This window comes from Corvus cornix, chromosome 9 (genome assembly GCF_000738735.6).
Source record: "Corvus cornix cornix isolate S_Up_H32 chromosome 9, ASM73873v5, whole genome shotgun sequence".
NCBI classification, from domain to species: Eukaryota; Metazoa; Chordata; class Aves; order Passeriformes; family Corvidae; genus Corvus; species Corvus cornix.
The window spans coordinates 21370498-21387270 of NC_046339.1; the positions used below are offsets into that span (position 1 = coordinate 21370498).

A 16773-nucleotide genomic window follows, 5' to 3' on the forward strand; every position below is an offset into this window, starting at 1 on the left:
ACAAAGGCAGTAATTTTGCCTTGAATTGACAAATTGGGCTGTGTTTGTTGGTGTTTTCTTCCGCCTGATGGTGAGTGCAAAGCTGCATGTCGGACCTGGATTGCTGAGCAAATTGTTCAGTTCGTGTCTCTCATCACGCAGAAAAGAACACTGATTATACAAGGAAGAGAGTTTGAGCTCAGTTTAATTAATTTGTGAATGGGCAACCAGCGGTGTTTGGAGTGATACGTTAGGGTAGAGAAGAGCTTTTTGATGATGCCTCATCAGCATCAGAGAAACTTTGTACTTCGTGTCTGTTGGAGGTGAGTGCTGTTTCTGTTCCTTGTACAGGCAGAAAGGAACAGAAAAATGAAGCCACCGTAGATTAGTCAGTTCCAACAAGTGTCCTTCCAGGACAAACCTTCTGCCTGACAGTCACCTGCCTGGCTTGTGAGCCCCTTCGGGAGGCACTGCAGGGAGGGTGCCCCTGCCCTGCTGCAGCAGGGTGAGCCCCAAGTCAGCTCACAGCAGTGCTGGGATGCGCTGGAGCTCAGGGCTGCCTGGACCTCACCCCGCTGGGGTCTCCTCAGCCCAAGCTTAGGTGTGACACTAGGGCAGGAGAGAAATGCTGGGTGAGAAACTCACAAAGAGCAATCATCCTCTTGCAGCCTCTCACGTGTTGGTGGAGTGGCCGAAATTCCAGAATTGTGTGCACACAGCTGCTGTGCTGGGGACGGAGCACAGCTGCCAGGGGTACCTGAGCGCTCTGCAGCAGAGGGGTCTGCGCAGGGCTCCCGGGGTGGGCGCCGGGTGTGTGCCAGGCACATTTGCCAGGGTTTAATTATGACTGTCCTACCTTGGGAGAGAGCTCCTCTCTGGCGGCTGGGGCAGGGGAGTGGGAGTTGGGACCCAGGAAGAGGGCAGGGGTTGAGTCAGCCTTTGTCTTCAGATTCCAGAGGAGAGGCTTTGATAAGATGTGTTAGCATTGGCATGTGCTGCAGCATCTCTTCTTACTAATCTGATGGGATCTGGTTTTGTCTTTTTTCCCTATTGAGAACCCCCCCCCCCACTGCAAGGTCGTAGGTGGCATTGATGCCCTGACACCTGGTGTCTGTAGGAAGAAATCCAGTTTTAGTGGGGAAGATGCATGATCAGTCATTTGAGAGATGGAGGGATCCCAGTAAAAATGATTGGAGATACAAACTTCCAACGCAGTCTTGCTGAATAAGAATAAATGTCTTTCCAAAGTACATTTGAAAACCAGTTTTTATTCAACATTCCAGATAACAGATCTTTACATTCTGTGTAAGTGACTAAACCAGACTTCTGCTAAGACCTAGCTTGCTCACAATCTTTTAAAAGTAAAAATCTCTTAGATCAAATTTTAATCTATTAAGCAGCACATGGTAGTGGCTGGAGAAGGCCAGGCTATTAATGCTCGGTGTTGCTTTGTTAAAATAGCGCAGGAATTTTCAGTATTAGCAGCCTGTGGTGCAGATGCAGAGAGTTCTTTTCACTTGATCAATTCACTTGTTAAGTTTTAGCTTCATTCAAATCTGAGAAACCAATGACAGATCCTTAATGTAGGAAAGCTTCCTTGTATGGCCCTTCTCAGTCAGTGAGTATAAGCAAGACTTATGGATCTGAGTTTTACTGGTTCTACAATTTTAGAGGTCTTTAATTGTAGTCAGCGCCATTCCCTCAAAAAATACTTTTTAATAAAGCTTTGTACATGCAATATGTATTTTTCAGAAGCTTTTCTTTCCTTTCTTCTATGTCTAGACCACTAAAGTTAATTTATGTACCTAAATACACAAGCTGTTTGATTTTAATTGAATAACAGTTTCTCTCCAACTAGAGCTTATCATGCATCACCAAAAAAAATAATAGTAATTTAGATTTAAAGAATAGTTTAATCAGGTTTGCTTCGAAAAGACCCTAAAAAGTAAAAATGTAATTGAAATTAAAATTATTATTTAAATTATTTTTCCTCTCACTGACTTCAATGATGATTTAAGTTGCTTATGTAAATCTGTTAATTGAATCAGGCCGATCCTGCTATGAGTTCCCCACTGTGCAGTCTCAGGCTGAAGGTAGCTGGCATTTGAGAGGATGGAAATAGCTAAAGATGTTGGTAAGGGAAGAGTCAAATCTGTCATTTTTACTCTCACTGGAGCTTTGGAAATAACATGTGGCAGCTTAGGGTTTGTGTAAGCAATGCCAGTTGTAAAGAAAACTTATGAGTAACACTGTGACACCTTGCGGATTCAGAAAAGAGACCCAGCTTTGCTTCCGGGTAAGGCTGCCAGAAGAGGTGGAGAGGCCCAGACCAGGGTTCTCCAGCATGGGGGGGTTCCTCCTTCTATCTTCATGGCTAAGGCTCAAGTCTGAGAGTGTGGGTAATGCTGGTTGGAGGAAAAGCTGTGTCAGGGCCCTTCTCTTTTCTCTGGGTATTCAGTTGTGCTGCCAAATGACACAGCCTGTTGAATTCCAGCTTGTCCAACAGATACATCACCTCTCCTTTTTCTTATCTTTCAGGTTATTTCCAGGATTTGTTGAACAAGTCAGAAAAGGCCCTTTATGATGCTTTTCCAAGCATGTATGGAGAATTGTACACTCAAAATGTGAAGGTCTTCAAGGACTTGTACAGCGAGCTGCGCCGCTACTACCGGAGCTCCAACATCAACTTGGAAGAGGCCCTCAATGAGTTCTGGACACGCCTGCTGGAGAGGCTCTTCAAGCTGCTGAACCCCCAGTACCACATCACAGATGAGTACCTGGACTGCATGGTGAAACACGCCGAGCAGCACAAACCCTTCGGGGAGGTGCCCAGGGACCTGAAGGTGAAGGCAACCCGAGCCTTCATCGCAGCGCGCTCCTACGCACAGGGCTTCCTCGTGGGCAGCGACGTGGTCAAAAAGGTGTCTCAGGTATGCTGGGCTTCTCCCTTGTCCTCCATCCTCACGTTGGCTGGAGCCAGTCGACCGCTGCTCTTGGGGGGGGGGGGGGTGGGTATTTCCCCTTATGTTTTCATTACAAAGAAAACAGATACAGTTTTTAAAAATAAATTGCTTGAGGGTTACCCATCAGTGGGAGGGAGCAGCAAACCTGGACTTCTACAGGCACTGACAGCAGCACTGAGGCAGTGAGATGTAACTCACTGCAAATCAGCTTTTGCCTCATTTTAACCTGTGTAGCAGGGTGCCAAGGAGATGTCACTCAGCCAGGCTGCAAAGCCATTCCATTGCTTGCCCACATTCCTCGTGCTTCCCCAATGTGCCTCTAAATCACACTGCCACGTTTCCCTCCTTGATGTGCTGCAGGGCGTGCAGAGCTGGGTTGCCACGAGTGTGCTGGGAATACGGGCAGAGGGATGTGTTTCGGAGGCTGGTGATGGGATCCTGTGTCTGTTTGTGTAGCCTGTCTCTTTGTACAGCTTCTGTGTACAGAGAGCGGGAATTTGTAAAGTGCATTGGGATCTTCAGGGATGAAAGGTGCTATATAAATGTAAATTAACATGACTGGATCCAGGGTTCCAGAAGGGAGGAAATTGTCTGTATTCTTTACTGTGGAGGCAGCCTTTCAGAGGTAGAAGAAAGTGATTGTCCTGAAACAAGATAGTCAGGTTTTTCACACAGGTAGCAAGGAGAAAATCCATAATAAAAAAATGGCTTGCATACTGCATGTGGAGATGGGAATCAGCAGGTGTGAGAATCAGGGTGTGATTAAACTGTGAATGTAAAAATCCAGAATCACAATTCATTTCCTCAGAAGGTAACGTGTGGTGATGCGAAGCAGAGGACGGTCCCACTTAATGCAGCAAATCCAGACTTTGATCTCAGGAAGAAACATTAATGTGGTAACAGTGACAAATGCTTAAATTTATCAGTGTGGGACTATAAAACTGTTCAGCTACCCAAAAGCCTTTGTACATCTCATTAACATCACACTCTCCTGACACTTAAGACAGATAAAAGAGGAGAATGATGTAATTTCAGGGGGACAAAAGCAAAATACTTTTCATAAATCCTCTGAATGGCAGAGATTTCAAGCTCGATGGGCATGATCCTGCCTGTAGCTGAGATTGGTGGGTAAAACAGGCTGGCAAGGCAACTGCAGGCATGGTATCAGCCAAAGGGAAGGACCTGAGATACCAACATGAGGCATTATTTTTCCCCCACCTTCATGTAGGCTTCTGACTCACTGGATTTTGTTTCTGGTCCCCCCTTTCTGAAATTTCCTTCTCTCGGGCATCACTTATCAAACAGGATGTGGGGAATGTGACGAGTCACAGATCCTCCTTTTCCCTCAGCTTCCCCCAGTCCATTCCTTCAGGATGGAGGGTTTTCTAGGAGGGTCCCAACCGTTCCTCTCTCACAGGAGCCCTCTCTGACATTGCAGTTAACCCAGTGTGTTGCTGTTGCAGCACCAGCTATATGAACTGAGTCAGAAAACCTCAGCACAGCCTTCTTGAGAGCTGATTTTGTTATGAGGACCAAAACTTGATTATTTTCCCTGTCTTCTTTACCGACTTTATTAGTTGTGGATTTACACTTGTGTCAAATGGATATGAAGTGCTGGACTCGACCCACAGCTGGTGCTTTGGTTCTAGGCATTTTTCATGTTGCTCTGTACTTATGACATTAGAAGGAGGTCAGAAACTGGAATTCAACTTTCCTGTCAGCTGGTAGCAGAAGTCTTTAGGACTCTCTCTTTGAGCTGGAATTTCATATGGAGTACTGGCAAGCATTTTGGTCAGGAAGACTGAGAAAGCCTGTTGAAATGAACACTTAGAAATAAATTAGCTAGCTCTGGACTTCAGGAAGGAATAGATTTTATTTGTTTGCAAATCCCAGAAAAACTACAGATTTCTACTAAACCCCTCCTGGTTTCAGCTTCTCGGACACTTCCAGTTCAGTGTATCCCCTGTATCCTCTCGCTGTTTCAGGTCCTTGTGCAGAGGCAGCGTCACTGGGCACTCCACATCTGGCACAGACCAGAGTTCCTGGCTGTCTTTAAATGGGAGAGAGCCTCCCTGAGTGAGCTACAGGCATGGATTTAATGAGATTTCTTTAATTCCTGCTGCCTCTGCACTGTGCCCAAGGGGTGCTTCTTCCCCAGCCTTCAGCTGCCCCAATCTCAGAGGAAGCCACAGCTTCAGGCACCCTTGGCCAGTGGCTGGTAGGGATAGGAACAGGAGCCACATGTGGGAGCAAGACCTCTGTGTCCTGCTGGGCATAAATAGTTTGAGGGCAGACAGGGAGAAAATGGCAAAACCGTTTTTCATCTATTCTGCCATCCAAGCTTTCAAGGCAAAGTCACCCTGACAGACTGCAGGCTCTGACACCAAGTTCTAAAACTTCTCATTGGTGGTTGCTGCCACCAACCTGGCCTGACACAGACAGCAGTGGAAGCGTTGCCATCTGGGCTGGGACCCGGGCTGTGGTTGGTGTGGCTGTCTGGCAAGGCTGAGGATGGATGTGCAGGCTGGCACCCTGCCGTGGCACAGAGCGAGGGGTTACGATGGGCCACGCCTGGGTGGGGGGTCAGGGCACCATCTCTGTGTTCATGTGCAGGTTCTGTGTTTCTGTAGCTGTGCTTTCAGCACAAACTGCAGGTTTTCATTTAAGTTGCATGATGCCAGGTGCGTTTTTCATCGCCTGCATGAAGTAGCAGCTACCAAAATGGCAGCAGCCACAAAATCCTTAGTGCAGGGCACTTGAGGAAGGGGCTTCCCCAGGGATGCTGCCTCATGGTGTGTGCCAGAGTGAGAGAGAACAAATGTCCCAGTTCTGTTTAGGATCCTGTTCATTGGTTGTGAGATTGGCAGCTGCCCAAAACCAGCATTTGCTCCAGCTCTGAGCATCATGTGAACAGGAGAGGGCCTTGTGCTGGTGGAGTCACTGCCTGCCAGCTGCTGCCCAGAGGTGCTCCCTCACTGCTGCCCAGAGACCCTCCCTCACTGCTGCCCAGAGACCCTCCCTCACTGCTGTGAGCAGTTGCTGTGCTCAGCAGTGAGAGCGAGGACACGCTCCTGGAAAAGACGTGGTGGAGGTGAACTGGAATATTGCAGGGCTCGGGGAGCAAAGCTGAGAAAGAAGAAATGGTAAGGGCTGAGAGGTAACCCTTTATAAGCACAAGCAGAAAACCCTGAGGGAGATGCAGCATGGTAAACAGCAGTGGCTGTAACCCTGGCTGGGTTTGTTACGTGCTGCTCACACGGCTCAGGCCTCTCGGGCCAGCTCTGCTGCACAGAGCGCTGTGGGGATGGGCAGAGCTGGTCCTGTCTGCAGCAGGACACCCGGCAAGGGCAGTGAGGCTGCACGGGTCTGTGCTGGCCTCCTGCATCCCAGTGCCGTGGATGGCGAGGAGAGCTGTCCTGTGCATGCCAAAGAGTGCCCAGAGTCCTCCAATTCCCCTTGGAGCCCTGGCAGCCCGTGACTGTCAGGCAGAGCACAGAGAGCAAAGACGTAATGTTCCATTTCCAAAGGCAGCGAGAGGAAATAATTTGAAATGAATTTTGCTCATCAGTCAGAAAATGAGTTATTATGACAATCTTTCCTTTGCTGGGTCTTCATTGGTTCTTGTTTCTAAATTTTAAATTTTCCCAAGGTAGTGGAGATTTATGTGAAGCAATACCAGCTACGTAAGCAAGAAACACTTACTCAAATAATCGATTTTAATAGTTGTTTGCATTTCCTTTTCTCAGTAGATGTTCTTAAGGCTGATTCTCATTTGAGTTTGAAACAAAATGTAATGATTTTCTTTATAAGCTTTTTCACTAAATCCTGTATTTCATTTTACCAATGCAAGTTAAAGTCAGCTATCAGTACATTTTTATTTAGCCAATAGTGTGTTTCACAATATATTTCAGCCTTATTTTTTTAAACTTTTCTGTTAGGATAAGGTACATGGCAGCTTTCCTATTTACCTATGAGTAATTTTTAAACACATGCTGGGTCAAGCTGCATTTGTTTGGGAACTGAATTCCAATTAAAAAGTCCTAAAAATAAAATTTTTAGAAATGCTTTTAATGGTTAAGTGAATGTGCTGAAAACATATGGAAAATAATGTTTATCTAAACATGCTTTACATTTCCAACAAGTCAATAACATAACAAAGACAGTATGGTCCTCATGTCCTTTAAGGTTGTAGCCATTTTTCAGACCCACTTTTTTCCACAGCTTGAAAGGACATGTTTGACTTCTGTCTTTCAGTTTCCAGTTGCTTTTCTGGTGAAGTAAGCATAAAATTGATCTTACTCAACAAAATGAAGATATAATCTTTTTCTCCCACTTACGATACCACTGTGCTAAAGCATCTCAAGAGCAGTGAACTCTGGTCCCATGTGCTTGGTGGGACATCTCCATCCTTTCAGTGGCTGATCTTTTTTGAGAGCATCAGCAGCAAGTAAACACAACCATAAATAACATGTTATTTCGTTTAAAGGATTTTACTTCTGTTATAGTACTAAGCATTTATCTAAATTGGCCTCCTCTTGATCCTGAAAAGACAGTGTTAGTGTTTGTAAATAGATGTTACGAGAGCGTTGTTCCATGGCAATGTCAATACCCTCATATCCCCACGTTTATTTCCTTGTTACTGGATGTTGTCCCAGCTCGGGCTTTGGAGCTGTGCAGTTTTCTCATGGCAGAGACATGTGGGTTTGTGTCCTGCAGAGTTTCCAGGTGGCAGCAGGAAGCAGCAGGTCCCAAAGGTGCTGGTGTCACCAGCAGGGGTGGGGGTGGGAGGGTGCAGGGATGCCACTCACCACAGCCACGTACGAGCAGCAGCTGCTTTTGTTTGGTTTTCCTTTCTGTCGTTGCAAACCACTGGTGAGGCTTTCGAAAAATGAGCTGGTCAGTGCCTGTTTTGTGGTTTGTGGTGCTGCAGATTTCAGCAGCAATTCACAGGGTGCAAAATGCCACAAGGATCCTTTGCAGGACTGGCTGTACTCGGGAGGAGGACAAGGAGGACTGAAGGCCCAGGGTGGGGACCTGCAGTGCTTCAGACACCCCTTCCTGTGAACACCGTCTGAGACTCCAGGCTGAAATAGGCTCTTGACCTTCAGGGACTGGTCTTGCAGCAGCTCCTGTGCTGACTGCCTTTTGCCCTTGTAGCCTCTGGCACGGCTGCCAAGACCTGCCCACGCCTGGGCAACCTTGGAGGGGGCTGGGACCTGCCCTTCCTTCCCAAGAGAAGTGTCGCCTCTGCTGAAGTGCCTCATGTTTTCTTGCCCAGCTGTCCCTGGCAGTTTGTATGTGAGACTGCGTGGCTGAAACTATTTTAGATCTAGGTTCCAGTCAGCCCAATTCTCCCTGCAAACCCAGGAGCTTAATATCCCTTTCCCTGATCTGGCTGTGCTCCCTGGATCATCACCCTGCCATCAGCTGCCTTCCTGCTTTAAACACCTTGGTACAGCAGCTCCTGCAGCCTCACACACACCCCTGCTCCTTTCCAGCACTGCTGCATGTAAAGCTGGGGAGGGAATTTTGCAATAACATTGGAATTTGTTTGGATAGATTCAAATCAAGCTGGATGAGAAACATGCAGTCTTGAACACATCCTTATGTATTTCACATATTACTTTCCAGTATTTCTATCCCTTATTATGTTTCAGTCACAACCCTTCAGGGATAAAAACCCATAGGTGTTCTGAATAGAAAAGAAATAATACAGGAAAGTAGATATATGTCTCCCATATTTACCTGGTGGTTAAAAGTCAATTGAATCTAGCTTTCAAAGGATTGAAAATTGTACCAGCTGGAAATACCTGTGTTAAATGAACAGAGCAGGGAGTGTGTGGAATAGGCAGGTGTTGGCTTGCAGTGTTTTCCTCTGGAGGGAGAGGACATGACAGCAATCTGTCTATCTACATGAATCTCTCTCATTTTAATATCTGAGTGCAGTTAGGTACTAGACAGGAATCAATGACATAGATCCTCCCAGTTAGCTGTGGATGCTGCCTCTGGAGCCATTGTCACTGCCCTCTCCAAGTGCCCTCACCACTGGCTGGAGGGAGACTGGGACAGTGCTGTGTTCTGTTTTGCTGCCTCAGTTTGCCTCGATTACCCCAGCCTTCATATTTTTTTTCCCCCCTGAGTCTGCAGAATGGCCATTTGGCTGCTGGCCTGGCAGGGCTGGACCCAGCCAGTCTGTCTGGCCTCAGGCCTAACAGCAGCTGCTGTGCTGGAGCATGAAGGGCACAGATTTGGCATCAGCCTCCATTCTCCGTGTCCCTCCTGCAGCACAGCGCTGAATGCAGTTAAGGTGAAAGCAGGAGGGTCTCTGAACTGTGTTGGGGCTGTCTGTGTCCTACCTGTGCCACCAGACCCCAGCACAGCCACCCCCAGCACACTGCACCCCGCTCGCCTCTCATCCCTGACAGGTTTGGGAACGTGCTTGATGGATCTTGAATGATGGGCTTGGCGAGGCTTAAAACTCACCGTGCTCCAAGGACTCGTGGCTGTGCATTTATGGAAGGAAGATGCAAAATAATGACTGAAGTGATTATACAATTCATTAGACTTTGAAAGAATCATATTTCTGTCAGACCTGCAGCTGTTTCTTTTAGAGTTTCACTCTGAAAAATTGGAAAGCTTGGTTCATTTAACACACGTCAAGGTGCTAATTACATCAGGGCTGGCATAAACATGCACAAGGCAGCTGCTGACCATGTGGTGGAGGGAGCAGGATGTGCTCCCCACAGCAGCTCCCCTGCACCAGCCGAGGGCTGGGCACACCTGCAGCTCCCACTCCTGTCACCGGACTGCCCAGTGCATGGAGCTGCTGTAGCCTGGATTTCCAGTTACACATGTGGAGGTGCAAAGAACATCACAGCCCTTCTGGGTTTTGATCATACTATTTGAGGGTCCCTCCATGGGGCGACTGTAAAAGTGAAATGTTTCCCAGCATGAAATGGCCACATTGCAGATAGCCCTGATCACAGAGCTGGCCAGCTCCCCTGAGAAACACAAACCTGTCCTCTGAGTGCTGGTTTGTTCTAAAAGAGAGCAAGGCTGGCTTTCCAAGCCCATTCCTGGGCTGTTGGGCATCCCGTGGGAAGCTCAGGAGCACTCCTCATCACTGGCCCAGCAGGATCAGCTCCTCTGCTTGACCCGTTTTTGTAGGTGCTGTTCTTCACAGTGACAACTTTATCCCAAATGTACAATTCCAGCCAAAGGATTTGGGGTAATTTGAGTGGCTTTGAATACCTGTCTGCATTTCCCAGCACACACAGCCTGATCTGTGGCTTGAAGAGCTGACCTGCTTTCCTTTAGACACTGCCCCAGAAAGAGCTTTTCACAGCAGGCAGAACTTCCCTCACCTGCCTTTAAAATTCCCACGAGGAGGTAAGAGAGGGTGCCACGAATGGCTCCGCTGCAGCCGCCCGTGTGGCTGGTTCAGCCCCAGCCCTGGGGAGGTCTCCAGCTGTGGGTGCTTCTGCCTCTAGCTGCCCAGCACCCATGCCTGCCTCTGAGACCTGCCTGCTGTCTGCTGGCTCCAGAGCATCCCTTGGTTTGGAAACCTAAGAGGCCTGATGTCACTGGGTTTAACTGGTGCTTCTGGAGCTTAGAATGGCCATTCAGACAGCAAGGCCTTCTACCTGGGAAGATATACCTGAGTCAGTGCAGGCACATTGTCACAGATATCTGATGCATCTGGAGGCACTTTGTTTCACCCCAACCAACCCCATACTGGACCAAAACCACAGGTCCCAGTGCCCACCTTGGGTCTGCACTGCTTCCTCAGAGATGAGACCCAGGAAGGGAATGGGAGAGCAGCCACAGGGCAGGGACGTGGTCAGTGTGGGAAACACCAACACCACGCCACAGAGAGCTCCCTGCAGGCCACCCTCATACTGCCTTGGGCAGGACTTTTAGAGGGAATAGAGCCCACAGAACAACACTTCTACCAGCAGTGTTAAGGACCAGCTGAGCCTCGTCCCTCCATCAGCTGATCTGCCCTTGTCCCTCTGTCAGTCCGGGGGGTGGGGGTGTGACAGCACTTCAGCAGCCTGTAGTTTTCACCCAGGCAGGCCTCTCTCTCCATCCCTGAATCTCTCCACTCTACCTAACCCTGCTTCCCCTGGGAAGCAAGGCACAGATGGCTCACAGCAGCCTGGGGGGAATGTGCAAGGGGAGAAGGGGGATAGGAAAAATACCAGCAAGAGCTCAATTTATTTTATTGGTGTTAAATGCCTTTCAGATGTACTTAAAGGCCCCTGAAGGCCAAGGAGTCCAGTCACATTGCAACTAGGCTGCAGGTTCTCATTTGCTTTTAAACCAGGCTTCAAAAGGAGAAAGGATTTGGGGCTGGATGATTCTTTTCTTTTTTTCTTTTCTTTGCTTTGTTTGAAGCCAGCACTTCAAAAGCAGCATCTGCAGCTTGGCCTGCAGGCTCTGGGTGCCAGAGGAGCTGGCCATCTCCTGCTAGGCACAGAAGAGCCCTGCCACCAGCCATGGGGTCAGTCTCATGCCTGGAAGGTGTCCAGAGCCAGGCTCTGTGCCCAAGAGCAACAGCCCAGCCCAAACACCCTGTGCTGCTCTGGTAGGAGCTTGGTGCTGCCACTGTTGGAAAGATTGTCCAGATGCCTGTGGCTTCCTAAAGCTCAACTTATCTCCAACTCTCAGGAAGCTGGGATGGGAGGGAAGGATCATTGCTTGACCCTGTAACTCCTGGATGTGATGTACAGAGCTGGACCCAGCACTAGTGCCTCTTCAGCTGCAGTTCCCTGAGGCCTTCCTCTCTGCATCCCACACTTTGGTCCTTCCAGACACCTTTTCAGGAATAATTGACTTGGATAAAGAAATGGTTTTTGGAGTGAGGAGGGTATAGAAGTTTTTAGCTGCATGTGAGTCAGATCATCACTTCCATGGTCCTTTTGTGCCCTGATATAGCTCAGGGTATTTTTGGAGGCTTTGAATATCTTCGAAGCACTCGGCATTAGGGTAATGATGGAAAATGCCTCTGCTCTTTGCCCCTCTCTGTTCTTCTGTGAGACCTGTCAAATGAGGTCCCAGTTCAGAATAGCAAAAACTCTTCTACTGTTGCAGGTTCAGCAAGGTCTGGGGTCAGGAGGAATTGCACCCCTCTTTTGCACCAAACCTGACACTGTAAAAAGAGGTCCACAGATCAGTGGGTGCTGTTTGGAAAATCAGCATGTAACGTGGGGAGGAGCTTCAGTGGGAGAAAGAACAGGCCATGGTGGGGCTGAGGGAGAAGTGTTCCGTGGCTCTAGAAGATGTGCTCTTGTTACCTCTGAGCATCTGTAGGTGTGCAAAGATGGGTAACTTGGGTTGAACATGTACATTGGAAGTTTGATTTGTTCTCCATAGGCACAGAGGAAGGATAAGAAGGTTTTTTCCTCTGTTCTGGAGAAATCTAGCCCATTTTGACCAGTGGTGCTGTGTGTCCTACGGGCTCTAAAGCCCTGGCCATCCCCAGAACTGTCAGCACTCAGGTGTCTCTGGGCCTTCGAGTGCTTGTGCAGGGGTGTCTCATGCATTTGAGCTGAGTGCTTTCCCCATCTACAGGTAGTTTCTCCTCCCTGTGTTTGTCCTTCAGAAAGTTTATAATTGTCCTAAAGTTATGTTAGGTGCTGTGAAGGGTAACTTCACTCTCCTGAAGTGCAAAGGGAGAGAGTTGGTGACTTGTTGTTATGTTGTTATCCACAAGCCTCTGTGTTTCTGTGATTCTCTGCTTGGAAAGCATGTTAATAAAGTACATGGCAGGAGCTTTTTTTTTTTTTTTGTTAGAAGCCTTCACACTGAATGTTTTCTAAATTGGCTGGGGGGTGGCAAGGAACCTAGTTAGTCACTAATCCCCCAGCCCATCCTCTCAGCAAATGGCTTGTGAAAGCCATTAATTTTACTGTAATTAATTTAAACGTTGCTCAGGAGGAGGAAAAATTAAGGAAACCAATGCCACTCTGAATAGAGAATTATGTGTTCTCAATTTTCTGTCAAATTATCTCCACACGTGCCTGTTCTGCACTGGTTGCTGAGCAAACACCGTGCCAGGGAGTCACACAGCAAATCCCAGCTCAAAGAACCTGTGCAGGAGGCAGGAGAGTCTGCAGAGGTCTTTGGCTTTGGCAAAGCACTTGCCTCCAGCAATTCACATCTGGTTGCATGGCTCCACCAACAAACATGGGCACGTGAGGCTTTGGAAAGTCGCCATGGAAAAGCCCAGAGCTGGGCTCCTGCTCCGAGCACAGTCACAGGGTAATACCTGCTGACAGCCTCCTTGAAATGTCAGTGCTTGTGGTGGAACGGGGCTTTTTATGAGGCAGCCACCTGTTCCCCTTGCATTACCTCATTGCTAGTACTGTATCCCCAGCTGTAAAGTAGTTTTAATTAAAATTATTTATTGCTCAATAAGATTTGTCCCCTATTTTGGGTGTATCTTAGAAGATAACATTTTTTCCTTATCACTTCATCACTGGGCTTACACTTCAAAGGACTGTACGCATGGATGTCACTGTGATCAGAATAGAGTATGTGGATTTTAGCTGAGCAATGACGTACAATCAATGTATTTTTAAGCTGAGCTTAGCTTTATTTTGCATTTTTATTTATACTTCTGACAACTGAATGAGTGCCCTGGCTCCAAGCCATATCTCTCAATAATAATAATAATCTTTTTTTCAGATTCTTGGGAAATGGCGTCTCCACTGTATCGTGCATGTTCTCTTGACATCTTAATGCAGTTTCTAGGTCACTGAGCTAAGAAAAGACTGTAGGTGCCACTAAAGTCTCCTTAAAGAAGAACCAGCCACAGGCTGGGCCAGGTTGATGGTACTTAGAGAAATCAATTATTGTCATGTACTGTCTTCATGCTGTGCCAGATCAGTTAAAGATGAAGCAGTTTTGTCAGGTTTCTCTCCATCTGCAAGACTTTTCATGCTCCTGCCCTCAGGCCACCTGTGCTGAATGGATGTTGCTCATGGACCCATCAGTTGTTGCAGGTCCGTGCTGGGAAGCTGGAGGGACTCCCTGCAGGTCTTAGCTGGCACCCACTGGCTGTTGGGCAGGGGGTAACTCAATGTTTCAGGTTCTTTTGAAGGCTGAGGGATGAAAGCAGAAGCACTAGGAGGTGAAGATGTCTAGGAGGTGAAGTGTGCAGGTGGAGGTCAGTCTTGCCTTTGCCAGACTGGAGAAACTGCCTCACTCCCACCGAGGGAGTTCATCTGGAAGGAGCTGCCAGGGAGGGAGGATGCGTGTCCCCACAGCTCCAACCCGAGAAGCTCCTCTCCCTAGTGCCACTGCTGGAGCTGGCTGTGCCCCAGAGGTGAGCAGGCAGGACAGCTGCAGCTTTCCCCTGCTTGTGTTGTGGGATCCATATCCTAGGAGGGAAGCTCAGCCCCTCCTAACTGGGGCTGGGATTCCCATGTGTGGATACAGCATTGATGAAAAAAACCTGGAAGCTAACTTCAGCAAACTAATCCGTGAGGACTCAGAGATGTTTGAAAGACTGTTCCTTAATATGTTGCAAGTCCCCCAACTTGCAGGATCAGGGCTGGGAGGGGTTCTGGTTGCCCCAGACCCTCACTCTCTTCTGCCCTGTGTGAAGCAGTAGTGCAAGGGCTGGGTGGAGCAGTGAGAAACTGAGCTCTGGCCAAGCAAAACACAGAGAAAATATTCAGTGTGATTCCTCTTCCTGCTCTCTTATCCTTCTTTTCTCAGTTCACCTCTGCAGCCTGCTTGTGCCAGAGGACTGCTGCTGCCAACAGAAGAGGTTGGAGTCATTCTCTGGGGAAAGGGAGTGGAGCCTGGTGTCATGCACCTGCAAAAATTAATATTTATCTTTTCTGCCAAGAGATTAGGTTGAATGCTTGACACCTGCCAGATTCAACAGAGCAATGGTGGTGATGGATGGTCAGCTGGTTGTCTTCAGAGTAGAGGCTGTGGGGCAGGGAGTAGGGGCCAGGCTCCCCACTCCTGGGGCAGTGGGACACTCCACTGTCCTCCAGGAGACAAAGCCACCTTGCGAGAGTGACAGACTGCCAGTGCACACACAACTCCCTCTGGCATCCAGAAGTGTTCCTTACTGAGGTGCAGAAGTACTTCTTTTTCCCCCATACTCTCAGGAGTTGAAACTGAGTCTCGGGTGCTGTTGTTGCCTGCACCCACTGCCCCACTGCAGATGGCAGCATCCCAAAGGAGTGCATGGGCATGGACACAGGTGGTGTGGCTGGTGATGGGCAGTGTGGCTGGTGACGGCCAGTGTGGCTGGTGATGGTGAGTGTGGCTGGTGACGGGTCAGTGTGGCTGGTGACGGTGAGTGTGGCTGGTGACGGTGAGTGTGGCTGGTGATGGTCAGTGTGGCTGGTGATGGCCAGTGTGGCTGGTGACGGGCAGTGTGGCTGGTGACGGGCAGTGTGGCTGGTGATGGCCAGTGTGGCTGGTGATGGTGAGTGTGGCTGGTGATGGGCAGTGTGGCTGGTGATGGCCAGTGTGGCTGGTGACAGTCAGTGTGGCTGGTGACGGTGAGTGTGGCTGGTGATGGTGAGTGTGGCTGGTGACGGTGAGTGTGGCTGGTGATGGTGAGTGTGGCTGGTGATGGCAGTGTGGCTGGTGATGGCCAGTGTGGCTGGTGACGGTGAGTGTGGGCTGGTGATGGTGAGTGTGGCTAGTGACGGTGAGTGTGGCTGGTGATGGGCAGTGTGGCTGGTGATGGTGAGTGTGGCTGGTGACGGGCAGTGTGGCTGGTGATGGGCAGTGTGGCTGGTGATGGTGAGTGTGGCTGGTGACAGTCAGTGTGGCTGGTGGCAGTGGCCAGGGGAGGAGGACGGAAGGCAGCTCTCTGCAGCACGGGGCCCCTGGCAGCTGCCCACACTCGCCAGCTGTGCCAAAGGGCACACAGAGCAGGTGGGCACCGAGGAGCAGGCGCTGCCCTTCTGCAGCTCTGCGTGGTGGCCGGGCATGGGTGGCCCTGCACGGTCACTCTCCTGTGGGTGAGGGAGTGCTGAGCTCCGGGTGTGAGGGTCCTTTCTGACACACACAAAGTAAATCCCAAGGCCAGAATGAGTTTTGCAAGCAGCAGGACTTGTGAATGCCCTGTCACAAGCTTCACTGAAATACGGGATCGCTGTGGTCTCCGCAGAGCTGCGGTGCAGGGCTGGGTTTACACTGTACTTCAAGCATCTTGGAGATGGTTTTCTGAGCCAAAATGTGACTCTTGCTTCTTTCAGTGACTCCCGTGGACTCTGGCAGGCTATCAATAGCTTTGTGTCCTTGCTTCTGGTGGCCGTCCTCTCTTCCTGGGGGGGGCTGGCCCACACCACCTCAGGGGTGCTTCCTGCAGGCAATGCTGTGTTCCTTTTTCCAGAGCATTTCAGCTCCCTCTGCTCCAGAAGTCTGTGCAGTGCAACCAGGGATGTGTGTGGGTAAAGGCAAATGATCCGCCTGCTCCCTGGTTCCCCTCAGTGCTGTGGAAAGTCCCACGTTTCAGGATTCACCTGTGCCGCAGGTCCCAGTCCGTGCAGTGGGAGCTGACAGTGCTCCATGGCCACAGCTGGATACGCCGGGATGAGCAGTGATGGGCTGTGTCAGTAAAGCACAGGGACCAAGTTGTGTTCAGGAGCTGATGGCCTGTGCAGGCTGCAGGACTGGGTCATGAGTGTCACCATATAATCCATGTTTGTGATTGCTCTGCCTGGGGAAGGGGAGGTCACAGCTCCTTTCCCAACTGCATCCCTGCTTTTTGTGTGAGTTCTCTGGAGCTACAGCCTGTGTTAGCATGCACCGTGCTCTTACCTGGTGTCTTTTCAGTCACTATTCAGCCAAGCTT

At 49.3% G+C, this 16773-nt stretch overlaps 1 protein-coding gene across 2 annotated transcripts in view; it reads left to right on the forward strand.

Moving 5' to 3' along the window:
* The window catches only part of GPC1 (glypican 1), a 200495-nt gene that overhangs the window by 168761 nt on the left and 14961 nt on the right, over positions 1-16773 (forward strand). For both annotated transcript variants that reach the window (XM_039556802.1, XM_019289507.3), the window contains exon 3: positions 2518-2909. In XM_039556802.1, the coding sequence (XP_039412736.1) occupies positions 2518-2909 (392 nt within the window). The remainder of the gene's footprint in view (positions 1-2517; positions 2910-16773) is intronic.